This window comes from Cherax quadricarinatus, chromosome 4 (assembly GCF_038502225.1).
Source record: "Cherax quadricarinatus isolate ZL_2023a chromosome 4, ASM3850222v1, whole genome shotgun sequence".
NCBI classification, from domain to species: Eukaryota; Metazoa; Arthropoda; class Malacostraca; order Decapoda; family Parastacidae; genus Cherax; species Cherax quadricarinatus.
The window spans coordinates 26,068,891-26,085,011 of NC_091295.1; the positions used below are offsets into that span (position 1 = coordinate 26,068,891).

Sequence of the window (16,121 nt, forward strand, 5' to 3'; positions counted from 1 at the left end):
GCTGCGCGGTCAGCAGTACATGACCTACCAGTTTCTTACAGAGGTATTCCATGTACGGACTATTTTGCTGTAATATCTTCCCACCTTCACACCCGTTGGCAACAACGTTGGTCTACTATGCTCGGCAACAAACTTCAGTCTATTAAACCGAGTATAGGTTACTGGCCGTCTTCTTATCACCAGTGTCGAGGTTGGGAGACTACTCTCTCCCGTCTTCGCATTGGCCATACTCGTCTTACTCATGGATATCTCATGGAGAGGCGTCTTGCTCCTCTCTGTGAGAATTGCCAAGCTCCATTATCAGTCAGCCACATTCTGTTGGACTGCCCACTTTATCAACGAGCACGCAGAATTTACCTCTGTCGTCGTCTTCGCCCCGCTGCTCTCTCTTTACCTTCCCTTCTCGCTGATGGACCCACCTTTCATCCGGACTCTCTTATTGACTTTTTGACAACGACTGACTTACTTCACAAATTCTGATACTTTCAGCCCTTTCTACTTGTATCTCTTGCTACCCTCTACCCCCGTACTATCCCCTGCCCCGCTGTTTTCTGTAACCTGCTGATCATCCCCCCTCCCTCCTGCCATCCAATTCCCTTGCTTCCTTCCCTACCCTGCAGCGCTGTATAGCCCTTGTGGCTTAGCGCTTCTTTTTGATTATAATAATAATAATAATACGGTCAAAGAGAAGGCCTAGAAACCTGACTGTATCACGTTCGGGGATACGGGAGCCATAGAGATACAAAGGATGATCGGACATGACAGAGCGTCTAGTGAAAGTAATTTGGTGAGTTTTGGTACTTAAAAATTTAAACCCATGCGTGGTGGCCCAAGTGGAAACATTGTCGACCTCATGCTGGAGAGAAACTGCAATGAGATGACAGTCAGCGCCTGCACAAGCAATAGCGAAGTCATCAACATAGAGTGATGACCAAATATTGGGTGGAAGAACAGAGGCCAAATCATTTATAGCAAGGAGAAAAAGTGTTGTGCTTAGAACACATCCCTGAGGGACACCTTCAGCTTGGACGAAGTCAGGGGATAGAACATTATTGACTCAAACACGGAAATGTCTGTCAGTTAAAAAGTTCTTAAGGAAGGATGGTAGATTGCCTCGGAGGCCTAAGGAGTGGGCCTGGGCCAAAATATTATAACTCCAAGTTGTGTCATATGCCTTCTCAAGGTCAAAAAATATGGCAATAACTGAGTGATTATTCGCAAAGGCATTATGAACATACGTATCCAAGCGTAGTAAGGGGTCTATGGTAGAACGACCCTTACGAAAGCCATATTGACTTGCGGAGAGACTGTTGTGTGTCTCTAAATACCACATTAAACGTCGATTTACGAGATGTTCCATCACTTTGCAAACTGCACTAGTAAGAGCGATGGGACGATAGTGGGAGGCATCATGTCCTGTAGTACCCGGTTTACGGAAAGGGAGAACAATGGCAGATTTCCACAGCTGGGGAAGAACTCCTTGTGCCCAAATAAGATTGAAGAGGTGTAAGAGGACTACAAGGGCTGACCGATGTAAATGTTGTAACATACGAATATGAATGTCGTCAGGCCCAGCTGCCGATGATCGGCAAGCTGAGAGCATTGCCTCTAATTCTTGAAGTGTAAAAGGCACATTATACTGTTCTTCTCTGAGAGAAGAAAAGTCCAAGGGTACTAACTCTCTGGCAGACTTTGAGGAAAGAAACGAGGGGCATAGATGGAGCCCCCGGGAAATACGGACCAGATGTGTGCCAAGTTCAATGGCAACGTCAAGAGGGTTTGCTACATCAACACCAGCGACCCGTAGAACAGGAGCCGGGTCAGGGGAGTATTTACCACTCAATTTCCTCACTTTTTTCCTGACTGCATTCATAGAAGAAGCAGAGGTGATGATGGAAACATAGTCTCGCCAACAAGTGCGTTTAGCTTCACGGATGACACGGCGAGCGATCGCACGCTTCTGCTTAAAATCAAGAAGTCTCTCAGCGGTTCTATTGTACCGGTACCTGCCCCATGCAGCTCGTTTCAAACGTACTGCACGAGCACAAGCAGGAGACCACCAAGGCACGCACTTCTGAGAAAGCCTGCCTGAGGTTTGGGGTATAGAATGAGAAGCTGCGGTAGAAACTGACGTCGAGAAGAGGTGTAGGAGCTCATCAATGGAGGATGAAGAAGGAACCTCACTAAAAGCAGTGAGGTGTGAGTAAAGATCCCAATTTGCCCGATCAAATTGCCAGCGAGGGCTACGGAAAGGTGGTGAATAGGAAGGAGAAGTAAGAATGATTGGAAAATGATCGCTGTCATGTAAGTCCGGTAGAACAGACCAGGTGAAGTCTAGTGCAGTGGAGGAAGAGCAGACTGATAAATTGATGCAAGAGAGAGTATGAGTACGAGGATCAAAATGGGTGGGAGTACCCGTATTTAAAACATGGAGGAGGTGAGAGGCGAGAAAAGCCTCCAACTGGATGCCACGTGAGTCACAATGAGACCCCCCCAGAGGAAATGGTGGGCATTAAAATCACCAAGTAACAGAAGTGGTGGTGGTAAGGTTGAAACAAGAAAGGCAAAGTCTGGGATAGAAAATGCTCGAGAAGGAGAGAGATATAAAGAACATATTGTAAACCACTTATTCAAGTGGATACGGGATGCAGTGTAATGCAGCGAGGTATGGACAGAGTGTTGACAGTACGGAATATCATTGCGTAGAAGAAGGGCACTTTCATTAAAGGTCCCATATGAGAAAGGATCCGAAGAATACAATAAATTATAGCCTGAGATAGAATGGAAAACAGCCGAGTGTAATTTTGGTTCTTGTAAGCAAGCACCAACAGGGGAAAACCTGGAAAACAACATCTGAAGCTCACCCCGATTACCCCTGAGGCCACGGATATTCCACTGTAAATAGGCCATGATTGGCGATGAAGAAAATACCAGGAATCCGTAGGGAAAGGCACCTACGGACTACAGGGGTTAGAAAAGTCAACGTGTGGTGGCATTGGAAGACGTTCAAGCAGCGAAGGAATGGAGCGTTGCGAAGAATGGGGTTGTGAAGATGGAGGAGAGGGAAGAGAAGGAACAGGAAGTGAATCAGTGTCCATTGAAGGTTTAGTCTCTGCAATATATTCTGAAATGTCTTAAAGTGTTTCTGAATTCAAAGTTGGATGGGAGACCATATTAGAGATAGAAGGAGGAGGGTGAATAAAGATTGGGACAGTAATGGACTGTAGCAAAGTAGAGGGGGAGGGAAGTGTGTAAGGGACTGGAGATGAAGTGTGGGGGGGACAGAAGAGGCAGAAACCTGGGAGGTGGCAGAAGAGGGAGAAACTTGGGAGGGGACGGGGGTGGAAGGCATAGTACGAGGAGGAGGGTGAATCTCCACACTTGTAATAGAGCCAGAGAGAGGGGAAGAACTAGGTACAGAGACTGGAAAGGTAAAGTGTGGAGGTGGAAGAAGGGAAGGAAGGGGCAAAGGTTTGAGCAATGTGGATTTTTTGGACTTCTGAGAAGTAGAGGGGCGATTGGTATTAGGTGTCGTACGAGGTCTTGTCGATACTGGGGCTTGTGAGGAAGGACGCGAAGATGTGAGAACAGACTGAGTTGTAGTCGGGACGTCAGAGCCAAGGACAGCAAAAGGATTAGATGCCGGAGTGGCTATGGGAGGGGTAACAACAGAGGAGGCTGCAGAAGATGGGACCCCAGAAGTGGGGGGATGTTTTGAAACATGAGAATAAGAAACACGGGGTAGTCTCCCTTGGAGGCGGAGATGAGTAACTGCCATAGCATAAGGGAGACCTGCCTCTTTGAGGCAACGGATTTCACGTTCATTTAAGCAGACCTGGCAACGGCGGGAGTACAAAGGGTGAGCTTCATTACAATTAAGGCAAGATGGAGGTTGACTGCAAGATGTATTAGAATGGTCGTCGGCACCACAGACTGGGCATTCGGCCATAGATCTGCAATATTTCGCTGGGTGACCAAAACGCCAGCAATTTCTACACTGTTGCGGTGTAGGTATCACCTTTCGAACTTGTAACCTATGTCCCGCGACATATACAGAGGACGGTAGTTCTCGGCTGTCAAAAGTTAAACGAGCCACATTGCAAGGGTAACGTCTCCGCCCACGGGCAGGAAGGACATAAGTGTCTACTTTGAGGATTGGGAGATCCTGGAGTTCCAGCTGTTCAAGAATGTCATTGCCACATGACTGGAAATTCTGTTGGACTATGGTATGGGGCAGAATGACAGTACCACTACAAGAATTGAGAGAAAGATGTTTTTCAATAGTGATAGGAGTAGTATCGATATTCGAAAGGAGAGAAAGATCATGAGCTTGGGTAGCATTCTGGACAGTGACGATGCGTGTACCGCTCTTGAGAGCATGAAATGAAATATCTCTACCAACATGACGCAGGAGCGCTTTGCCAATACTATGGTCAGAAAGGTAGGCAGAAGAAGTTGGTCTTAAAGTAAAGAATTTAGTCCATTGTGTGGTCCAAAACTGAGCGTGGAGAGGGAGTGCTTGACGTGTCGGTCTTTTCCAAGTAGAATGGGAAGGTAACGAAGGAGCATCATCAGGAGATTGACGTTGGCATTTAGGAGTAGGACCGGAGTTGGTCCGGCGTGAAATGGGCGGGCGATTCGAAAATTGCTGTACCGTAGAGGGAGAAGCCGGAAGCATAGTCAAAGGAGAGTGGAGTTCAGACAAATCGAAGGAGTCAGTCGAAGCCCCGGTACCTGAAGCGGGTGAGGAAACAACACCAGCAAGAGGTACAGGGGCATCAGGAGTGTCCGAAGAGTGGTCTAAACACAAGGCAGGGTCAGAATGGGGTGCGGTATCAAGAAGGGGCCCGGAGGTAGTGGGTTCATGGATTGGGTTCTCCATGGTTAGGTTACTCCTTTGCTTTTTGTTTTTAAGAAAAAAAAAGAAAGAAGAAAAGAAAAGAAAAATAAAAAAAAGAATAAAAAAAGGGGGGAGCGGGGAGGAATAGTTCCCAGGAGGAATGAAAGGGCCGGAAATCTCCCTCCGCGCCCAAGAGGACCTCAGCACCGCTAGTAGCGCAGATGCAGCATGGAACCCGTGCCATACCCTACCCTTCATGCCAGTAAACCAGCAATCCGGGATAGGAACCTCACATCTGCCGAGCTACCTCGGTGGACAAAAGAGAGGGCGGCCTGATATCCGCCACAAAGCATACCCCCTTCGGCCACCACCCCCGGAATCCGAAAGGTGGCTTCCAGAGATACACCCGTCGCCCGAAAGACACCCAAAGCTACTCCGTGATACAGGAGAGGGATCGGGACATCCCCAGGCGATCCAGATTCCACGGCAAACTACGCCACCGCCAAGAACCTCAACGGAATGGGATGGACCCCGGTGTCCTTTCCCCTACCTAGGAACTAGCGCGCCTGTGGGAGAAATCCCAAAGGCCAAAAAGAGGAAGGGCAAAAGGGAGGGGTGGGGAGGAGGAGGAGGAGGAATGGAAAAGGGGGAGGATGGGATAGGGGAGGGGAGATTGGGGGGTAATTAGGTTCGGTCTGAGGAAGAAGACCGACAGGTCTAATTCCTCAGACCAAGAGCCTCTTCACCACGCCAAGGAGCCCCCCTTGAAGAGGCAATTCATGCAGAGAGGTGCTGGGAATTTCTCCATGGGCAAGTCATGTATGTCTGATACATGAGCAGGAGAATGTAGTCTCCCAAACATAACAGAAGTGAGATGATGATAGCCCAAATCCTAACGTACTTTAAGAGACAACAATTTATGGTCCAGCGGTTGCAGAGTTGTTGCAAGATCACTGAAAAAAAATAGGGTCAGTAAGCAAGAAAACAAGCCATTTAAAGCATGATAAAATTCTTTATTATCACTTATAAACGAGAAAATTGTATAGTGAATCTTATGATAGAGCTCTGATAAAATGTACGAGTTGAGTCGGGTGATAAAACAGATGACCCACAGCCATCTGCTGCACAGTGAGCTACATAACCATTTCCAATTATTATTATTACTATAATCAAAACAAAGCACTAAACCTACTAGGGTCCCCATTTCCAAACACTAACATGAACAAGAAAGTAAGAATTTAAGGTAGGGTAATACTCATTTTGTTACATTTTAAGCATGTTTTATACTTAAGATTATGCATTAAATTTATAATAATCACTGGCAGTGCATTAGACTTCTCCATTTTCTCTGGAAAGAGTGCCATGCCTTTTTCTTTGGAAGGAATAGATGGTATGCCGTGTCGAACACCAGCTTCCCACGAGCCTTGTCAAGTTTTAGAATTTGAGTACATAACATACATTTCTGGATAAACAAGCAACAACATCTACACTGTATTCTGTCAAGATCTTCAGTATTTTTGACTAAATAAACACTAAAAATTTTTAATTTTTTTTTTTTTTAGAGGTGCCATGAACCTAACCCTATTTTTTCCCATATACATGTACATACATTATACACACTATAAGGTTGAAAATACATAAAGCACTGATTTCAGTAATGTATCTACAGTTATGAGCCCTTGTACTGCTATGCATACATGCTACTGTTACCAATAGCAATCATTTTTTGCTAACTTTGACACAACATGAAACTATAAATTTAATTTGATTTCAATTTACTTTTCATAGCTTAAGTTAGAAAAATAGACTTTCAAACTGTAATTTTTTTTTTTTTTTTTTTTTATAATTTTGCCACACATACTAGGGAATTTAAAATGGAGGGCCTGCCAAAGTAAGCCTGATACGAGACTTTTCCAGCCTTGGTGGTGTACAGATATCTTGCTTTCACCTGAGCATTAATGACAAATTTCCTCGGTTCTCTTATTTTGCCAGTGGGGCACATTAACCATTTCACTGTCCAGACCCCTGAAATGAAACTTGCTCTCAATGTGCAAAAATTTCATCCCCACAAAATTACTTTTTCTTCTGAAATGACAGTTAATCTTTTTCCAAAGGTACTGACACCAGAAGTACAAACTTGTGGAATTATTCTGGTGGAAAGTTAGCAATCTCCATGCAATTTATGCACCAGCGATTTTGCTCACTTTGAAGTCCTATTTTAGGCCAGTTCCATTGTTCCAGTCAATCAAATTATTAGCTATTTCACTAGTATGCATTCCATTCTGTGGACTGAGCACAAGTAACCACCCATTCAATTACCTTATAAAGTGAACAGAATCTGGTAATATGGTAATTTCACAAAATTAAAAAAACGCCAATTTGATGTAGAGTCCATTATAAACAATGTAGACATTTCTGGCAATAAAACATTTCCTCTGTTCATTAGTCATGTCCCCAGGCTTCTCCTATATTACACTTGCTTTCCATTTTGAATTCTAATTCACAAAGAAAAGATTTACTATTTCTTGAATAATAATATATAACCAGGAAAGATTGTTCATGGTTTACAGCATCCCAATAATTTAACCCTTAAACTGTCCAAATGTAGATCTACGTTTTTTTACGTTGTTTCTTATGGACAGAATGTTGGAGTGCTACGCGCGCAAATGTAGATCTATGTTTGGACAGTTTAATGGTTAATCAGACCTATTAAAAACTAATAAAAGAGACTGGGGGTTGCAGGAGGGCCTTACCCATCCTCTGGAATATCAACAAAAATCAAATTTTTCGCTACTCTGAATTCAATTTCAGGGTTACCTGGAGCGGGTTTTGGGGGTCAACTCCCTCGTGGCTCAGTCTGAGACCAGGCCTTGTGGTGGATCAGGGTCTGATCAACCAGGTTGTTACTGATGGCTGCATGCAAACTGATGTACGAACCACAGCCCTGTTGATCAGGTACTGACTTTAGGTGCCTGTCCAGTGCCTTCTTGAAGACAGCCAGGGGTCTACTGGTAAGCCCCCTTATGTATGCAGGGAGGCAATTGAACAGTCTTGGGCCCCAGACACTTATTGTGTTTTCTCTCAGTATACTTGAGGCACCCCTGCTTGTCATTGGGGGAATGTTGCATCTCCTGCCGAGTCTTTTGCTTTCATGGGGAGTGATTTTTGTGTGAAAGTTTGGTACTAATCCTCCTAGGATTTTCCAAGTGCATATTATTATCTCTCTCGCCTGCGCTCTAGGGAATACAGATCAAGGGCCTTCAACCATTCTCAATAATTTAGTGCCTTATCGTACTCATGTGTGCCATGAAAGTTCTTTGTACACTCTCCAGGTCAGCAATTTCCCCTGCCTTGAAGGGGGCAGTTAGTGTACAGCAGTATTCCAGCCTAAAGAGAACAAGCGATTGGAAGAGAATCATCATGAGCTTAGCATCCCTAGTTTTGAAGGTTCTCATTATCCATCCTATCGTTTTCCTAGCAGATGCGGTAGATACATTGTGGTTTTTGAAGGCAAGATCCTCTAACATTATCACTCCCAGGTCCTTCACATTACTTTTTTGCTCTATTGAATGGTTAGAATCTGTCATATACCCTGATACAGTTTTAATTTCCTGAACTTCATATTGTTTTGAGTGGCCCATTTGAAGATATGGTTTATGTCCGCTTGGAGTCTTGCTGCATCTTTGATGGAGGTCACTGTCATGGCAATCTGGGTGTTATCCACAAAGGAAGACACAGAGCTATGGCTTACATCTCTGTCAGATATGAGGATGAGGAATAGAATGGGAGCAAGTACTGTGCCTTGTGGAATAGCTTTTCACTGTAGCTGCCTCAGACTTTACTCTGTTTACCATTACTCTGTGTTCTATTTGTCAGGAAGTTATAGATCCATCTACCAACTTTTCCTGTAATTCCTTTATCATGCATTTTGTGTGCTATTACACCATGGTCACACTTGTCAAAAGCTTTTGCATAAAAATCATCTCTGTTTCAGTAATGATGCCAAGATGGAGCCACTAAAAACCATCCAACAAAACACTGCACATACACATGGTCAAAGTTTTGATTTTCCCATCATGCACCATGTGGGGCAGGATTTTGCTTATATGGTGCACACTCACCGCACACACCCATTCTCTCATATCTGGGCCAAAATTTACTACTCACAGCTTATCTCAGTGATCTGAGCTTGTGATGTAGAAATATGCGACAGACCCTGGCCTCAATGTTGTAATTCTATGCGACAATCAGCGAAAGAGTAAAAGGAGGGGCTCCATTTTTCCCACTCTGTGGATGTTAAACAGATCCAATTTGAAACCAGTTACTGAACTCGGGCAAGGATGTAGGTGTCCCACTCTACTAGGGCTTAGGAAAAGGGGTCCACCTGGCTTAATCGGGAACTTGAGCTTGCTTCTATTTGCAAAGGAAACTCCTGTTTTCTTTTTCTTTCATAGCTTAGCATTTATCAGTATTTCTTTACTGTACATTGGGAAGCAGGGCTCAATATGGCATAAGCTATCAGTGACCCTTAAAACCCCCAACAAAAAGAGTCTAAATAAGCAAGCAATGTTCTAAGCTTGCACTCACACTACTCCTTTCCTTTATAAATCTCTCACAAACACACCCTCTCTCTCACACAAGCACAGCAATTTAATATTGTACTTATGAATTATGGCCTTAAATCATGTGAAACTAACAGGCCTTAAACCTAGTATATAAAACTGGCAACTCAGCCCTCACACCAACTGTAGTGTTGTCACATATCAGTGGAGAAAAAAAATCAATCAATTATATCACCCTTTTGTCAGTTTACTTAGAAGTAAATTGCACAAATGGTTGATTTAATAGATAACATTTATAGCTTACTGGCAGTACTCCACTACTTCTCTTACCACCCATACCTCTACTTCTACCCTTTCCAGAATATTAACAAACCACTACTTTCCCTAACAGCCCACCTCTTCCCAAGACAGACACAACACCCCTTCCCCAAAATACCATCCTTTTCTTAACAAATACACTATATAGATTTTTTTTTTTTTGTAAATAATTTTAATAAGACCAAGTTATTGTTTGGATGTTGGGTTAATACCATTCAATTTCTCTAACAATGGCTAAAAACTCATTAACCCAAAAAACTGCCCTAAGGATATCGAAACCATTCAATCCAACGCACTCTAAGACTGTCTCGACCCAATAACCCCTAGGACAATCCAGCAACAGCAATGAACTGAGAATGTATTCAAAGTATTTTTGCTAATACATTTCATTATTTTTCAGAATAAAGAATGAGTTAATGCACTCATAAGACAGAAGGTGTACAACTTTGGGCAGTCATATGGCTGGTTATACAGTGGACCCCTGCCTAATGATATTATTTCAATCCAGAAGTCTGTTTGGGTGCCGTTATAGACCGAATATGTTCCCATAAGAAATATTGTGAATTAGATTAGTCCGTTTCAGACCCCCAAAAATACACCTACAAAAGCACTTACATAATTGGTCGAGTTGGGAGCTCATCGTTAGGCAGGGGTCCACTGTATACTGCATTCATGCAAAGACTTTAGCCTATGTGGGGCCATCTTTTACGTAATGTTCAATATCTAATAACCAACAATGAATTTTTCTTATATCTCTGAGTTTCCATAATCACATTTTCCCATTCTTATGCACAATTTTATATTCAGTATTCTATGATTCACTTCTTTAATCCAAATAATTGTTCATTTAATACAGGCACATTAATTTTGAAAATTACAATGCTGCTTTGTAGGAGTATATTTTAACCTAATTTACTTTTAATTATGCCTTGTTAAATTAACAGAAAGATGCAAGGATCTTTGGTCAAATATTTCTTTTGTTGTGGGTAATTTTATTATCTATGCTACCTTAGTGCTTCATTCTGTCTGTTCCTCTATTTAGTTTTTAATTCAATTGTGTATGATGCTAATATTAGTACTTAAGTTCACATTCAGTGTTATAGGCACATGGAACATTGATGGGAATTATTACCTGTATTCAATCTTTTGTGTCTTAAGAGAGTAGATTTTTTGGAGAACGCTTTAAGACACTCTGAACACCGATATAATTTATCTCCTGTGTGAACTCGAGTATGCTTTTGAAGTGCAGATTTTTCTGGAAATGCTTTTGGACACACAGAACACTGATATGGCTTATCTCCTGTATGAATTCTCATGTGTATTACTAAACTGGATTTTATTGCAAAGTTTTTTAGACACTCTGAACACTTGAAAGGTTTTTCTCCTGTATGAATTCTCTCATGTTTCAATAAAGCAGCTTTTTCAGAAAATTCTTTTTCACACATTGAACACTGATAAGGTTTTTCTCCAGTATGAACTCTCATGTGTTTTATCAAATTAGATTTACCTGAAAACCCTTTTAGGCACTCAGAACATTTATATGGTTTCTCTCCTGTATGAACCTTCATATGTTTTGAGAGGCCAGATGTTTCTGAAAATCTTTTAAAGCATACAGAACAATGATACGGTCTCTCTCCAGTATGAAGTCTTTTATGTTTTATTAGTGATGATTTGTCTGAGAACTCTCTCTCACACAATGCACAATTATAAGGTTTCTCTCCTGTATGAGTTCTCATGTGAGATATTAAAGAACTCTTTTTTGTAAAGCCTTTAAAGCATATTGAACATGAATGCGGTTTCTCTCCTGTATGAATTCTAATATGGCAATCTAAAGTAGATTTCTGTGAAAAGCATTTAAAACACTCTGTACAAGAATATGGTTTCTCTCCTGTATGAACTCTCATGTGTTTCACTAGAACGGATCGTTCTGAAAAACCCTTTGGACATTCTGAACACTGATAGGGTTTCTCTCCTGTATGAACTTTCATGTGTTGCAACATAGCAGAATTTACTGAAAATCTTTTTGAACACACAGAGCATATAAATGGTTTCTTTCCAGTATGAAGGTTTGTATGCTTTATTAGATTTCCCTTTTGTGAAAAAGCTTTAGAACACACAGAACACTTGAATGGTTTCTCTCCTGTATGAATTCTCATATGAGTTAATACATTGGCATAATTTGTAAATTCTTTCAGACATACTGAACACTGATATGGCTTATCCCCTGAATGAACTTTCATATGCTTATCTAGGTATGATTTTGCTGAAAATTTTTTTGAACACACACTACACTGGTATGGTTTTTCTCCGCTATGAACTCTCATGTGCGTTAATAGGTTACATTTTTTTGTAATTATTTTTTGACACACTGAACACTGCTGGCTTTCTCCCGTATGAATTCTCATATGATTCGTGAGAGAAGATTTTCGTTTGAAGTCTTTTAGACATTCTAAACAATGATAAGGCTTATCTCCTGTATGAACCTTCATATGTATTACTAAAGTGGACTTGTCCGAAAAGTATTTTGGACACTCTGAACATCGATATGGTTTCTTTATTGTATGAGCTTTCATTATGACTTACATTTGTGAAACTTTTTTTTTAAAAGATCACAGCACACATATTATTTATACTTTCTGGGAACTTTTGTTTAATATGAGTATTCTATATAATTTCAAGACTCAAGACACTAAACAGAATGAGTTAAATATACTTTCTGGAGAAAGTGTAATAAAAAAAATCAACACATATTTCTCTCAGCTCTCACAACATAGGCTCTGTTATAAGCTCATATAAACATTGCTAATGTAATCTGTCTTAAAAAATTAAACAAGAACAGTGATGGATGAATGTGTGCATGCACGTACTCACCTATATGTGGCTGCAGTTGATTCACAGCTCCTGTGTTGTATGGTGTGTGTGTATGGTGTGTGTGTGTGTGTGTGTGTGTGTGTGTGTGTGTGTGTGTGTGTGTGTGTGTGTGTGTGTGTGTGTGTGTGTGTGTGTGTGTGTGTGTGTGTACGTGTGTAATATAATTTGTAAAGCTTAAAATAAATTGTCTTTTGTTAATTTCACAAAAGAAGCTGGAATTTGCATGCAATATTTTATATTACAATATTTTTGTACCTTTACATAAAATTTTGCAGGTAACATTGTGTGTACTGGTTGCTAAGGTAAGAATATCCAAGGTTGCTGAGGGGAACTTTCAGATGAGGATTTCGTACCAGACACATTTTTGATGCTGTATAATGCTTTGAGGTATACAGGTCTGATATACATATATATATATATTGTACATACATGTATATGCAATAGATGAACTGCCACTTACATTATAGTGTCCTGGTGCAAGTATGAGCTGTAAAAGAAAGTTAATAAAATCAGTAGGATTTGAGAAACGTTCCTTCGAAGCAATTATATAAGCTATTATATTTGTTAGTACAGTGGACTCCCACGTTACGTTAAATCCGCCATACGAAGCATTTGAATGCAAAAATTTTGCCTCGCCTTACGTGATTCATCCGGGACGCGTCCCATGTGTGGCCTCAGCGCCAGTGTTTACAAGCCAGCCAGTGCAGTTGCATCTACGCATACATTCGGTACATTTCACATTATCCCAGTGTTTTTAGTACTTGTAACTGCAAAATAAGCCACCTTGGACCCCAAGAAAGCTTCTAGTGCCATCCCTGTGGTAAAAAGGGCAAGAATTAGTATGGAATTGAAAAAAAGAGATTAAGGAAATGTGTGCCAAGTGGGCTGAACTGCAAACCCTTATGGATGAAAATCACCGTGACACAGCTACTGCAAGCCGTGTTGGCAACCTGTACAATGACAATGTTATGGCCCATTTTAGGAAAGTCTTAAAGGAACGGGAGGTACAGAGCTCTATGGACCGATTTGTTGTGCAACAGAGGTCCAGTGACTCTCAAGCTGGTCCTAATGGCATTAAAAGAAAAAGGGAAGTAACTCCAGAAAAGGACTTGCTACCTCAAGTCCTAATGGAAGGGGATTCCCCTTCTAAACAATAACTTCCACACTCTCCCCTCCTCCCATCCCATCAATCATCACCAAATCTTCAATAAAAGTAAGTGTCATGTATTCTATTCTTAGTAGAGTAGTAACTGTGCATGTCTTCTTCAGTTTGTGTGTATTAAAATTAATATTTCATGTGGTAAAAAAATTATTTTTTCATACTTTGGGGTGTCAGGAACAGATTAATTTGATTTCCATTATTTCTTATGGGGAAAATTAATTCAGCTAACGATAATTTTGGCTTACAATCAGCTCTCAGGAACGGATTAACCCATAACCCTTTGACTGTTTTCGACGTATAAATACGTCTTACGAGCCAATGTTTCTGATGTATATATACTCAATAATTCTAGCGGCTTCAAATCAAGTGGGAGAAAGCTGGTAGGCCCACATGTGAGAGAATGGGTCTGTGTGGTCAGTGTGCACCACATAAAAAAAATCCTGCAGCACACATTGCGTAATGAGAAAAAAAAAAACTGATCGTTTTTTTGGAATAAAACGCCGACTTTGAGGTGTATTTTCGTATAGTATTTATCGTTGTATTCGCGTTTTCATGGTCTTAGGTGATAAAATGGAAAACATATTACAGAAATAGAGATGATTTTCATTACTTTGACGATGAAAACGACCTTGAAACTGAGCTCAAAGTAGTGGAAATGTTCAATTTTTACCAATGTTCAGGAGTAAATAAATCACACCACACGTCCAATACACACCAACCGGGGAGTCTAATATTCTTTCACTAGTGCACTGATATTATTTATACCATTTTTACAATAATGCAGTAGTCTGCATAACAGTAAATTTTGTATTTTTTTTGTATGAATAAAAAATCAAAATAGAAAGCAATAATAATATAAGAGGGGCGTAGAGATGTGACTAATGAACAGAGCATATGTTATTTTAGTGCCACGAATGTCTACCTTGTTTATTCTGGACCCTATTTTGAAATTGGCAACTTTTTTAGTTTGTGTGAAATTGGCGAAATTGCCAAATTCTGACCACCATATTGGGTAGTCCAAATTAGTAAATGGGAGGTTTCTTGTACTCAATTGATAGATAAAATGGAGTTCTAAAGAAATAGCTATGAGTTTGGTCAACTGGAACAATGGAATTGGCTGAAAATAGGGCTCAAAGTCGGCAAAATCGCCGATACGCATATGTCACCGAGACCGCTAACTTCGCGGGAGCATAATTCCATGAGTTTTCGACCAAATTTCGAACTTTTGGTGTCATTACCATCGGGAAAAGATTCTCTATCATTTCATAAGAAAAAATAATTTTTTTTTTTCAAAAATTGAGCGACATAAAATGACAGTTTCAGAAAGGGGCTTGAAACAGTCAAAGGGTCCAAACGTATATATACGTTCACTCGCGTAGTGCCCCAACTTTTTTGAGGAAAAAACAATCTTTTCTTTTAAAAGAAAAAAAGAGCATATGGTACCCAGGCATCCCCAATTATTTTAATATGGCACACAGTAAGTGCGCACACCCATTCTCTCATGTCTAGGTGACTCAGGCTTATTGTGGCAATGTTGAATGAATGACAAAGAAAACGTATATATACATTTGGGGCGCTACGAGCGTGGACGTATATATACATTTGGACCGTTTAAGGGTTAATATCGAAGATTGAGACACTTATGCAGCATATGGGAATCTTTATTCAGGAAACGTTTCGCCACACAGTGGCTTCATCAGTCCAATACAAAGAGGAAGGCCTTCCTCTTTGTATTGGACTGATGAAGCCACTGTGTGGCGAAACGTTTCCTGAATAAAGATTCCCATATGCTGCATAAGTGTCTCAATCTTCAACTTGTCGGTTTTTCAAACCATTCATCACGGTTAATATTGTAAGGTGGGAGTCCACTGTATAGTGAAACTTGTTTTATAGATTTACATGAGCATCAAGACCCATTAGCTGGTTATTTCATTAGCACAATTTTTTTTTTAGCACAATTTTATACTATACCCAAAAAAAAATTATACCTTATTAACCTCTTCACTGACAACAACCCTCTAAATTTAAAAACCCTTCTGTCTTTTTTTTTTCTTTTCAAAAATAAAAATTTAGCTACTAAAATGAGAGAATCTTTTTCTAAAGGTAATGATAAGAAAAATGCAAAATTTCATTTAGTACTTATGGAATTTTGCAGTCATGAAGTTCAAGGTCAGGGAGTACTTAACCCTTTGAGGGTCGACAGGCCCTCTCCGAAACTCGTTCTCAGGGTCGGCCAAATTTAAAAAAAAAAAAAAATTATTTTCTCTTATGAAAAGATAGAGAATCTTTTCCCGATCATAACGACACCAAAAGTTTGAAATTTGATAGAAAACTTACGGAATTATGCTCTCGCAAAGTTAGCGGTCTC

The 16,121-nt window shown here is 40.7% G+C and overlaps 1 protein-coding gene across 2 annotated transcripts in view; it reads right to left on the bottom strand.

Moving 5' to 3' along the window:
- LOC128684152 (zinc finger protein 271-like) overlaps window positions 1-14,975 on the bottom strand; it is a 79,803-nt gene extending 64,828 nt beyond the window's left edge. The window contains exons 1-2 of one of the 2 annotated variants that reach the window (XR_011393340.1): window positions 13,233-14,975; window positions 9,086-13,078 (exon numbers count right to left, since the gene is read on the bottom strand). Coding sequence is in view for 1 of the 2 variants with exons in the window: in XM_070095356.1 (XP_069951457.1) it covers window positions 10,818-12,293 (1,476 nt within the window). In the remaining variant the exon portion in view is untranslated. Of the gene's footprint in view, window positions 1-5,832; window positions 13,079-13,232 lie in introns of those variants that run through there. The other variant, XM_070095356.1, reaches the window with a different exon arrangement.
- Window positions 14,976-16,121: the final 1,146 nt, after the last annotated feature.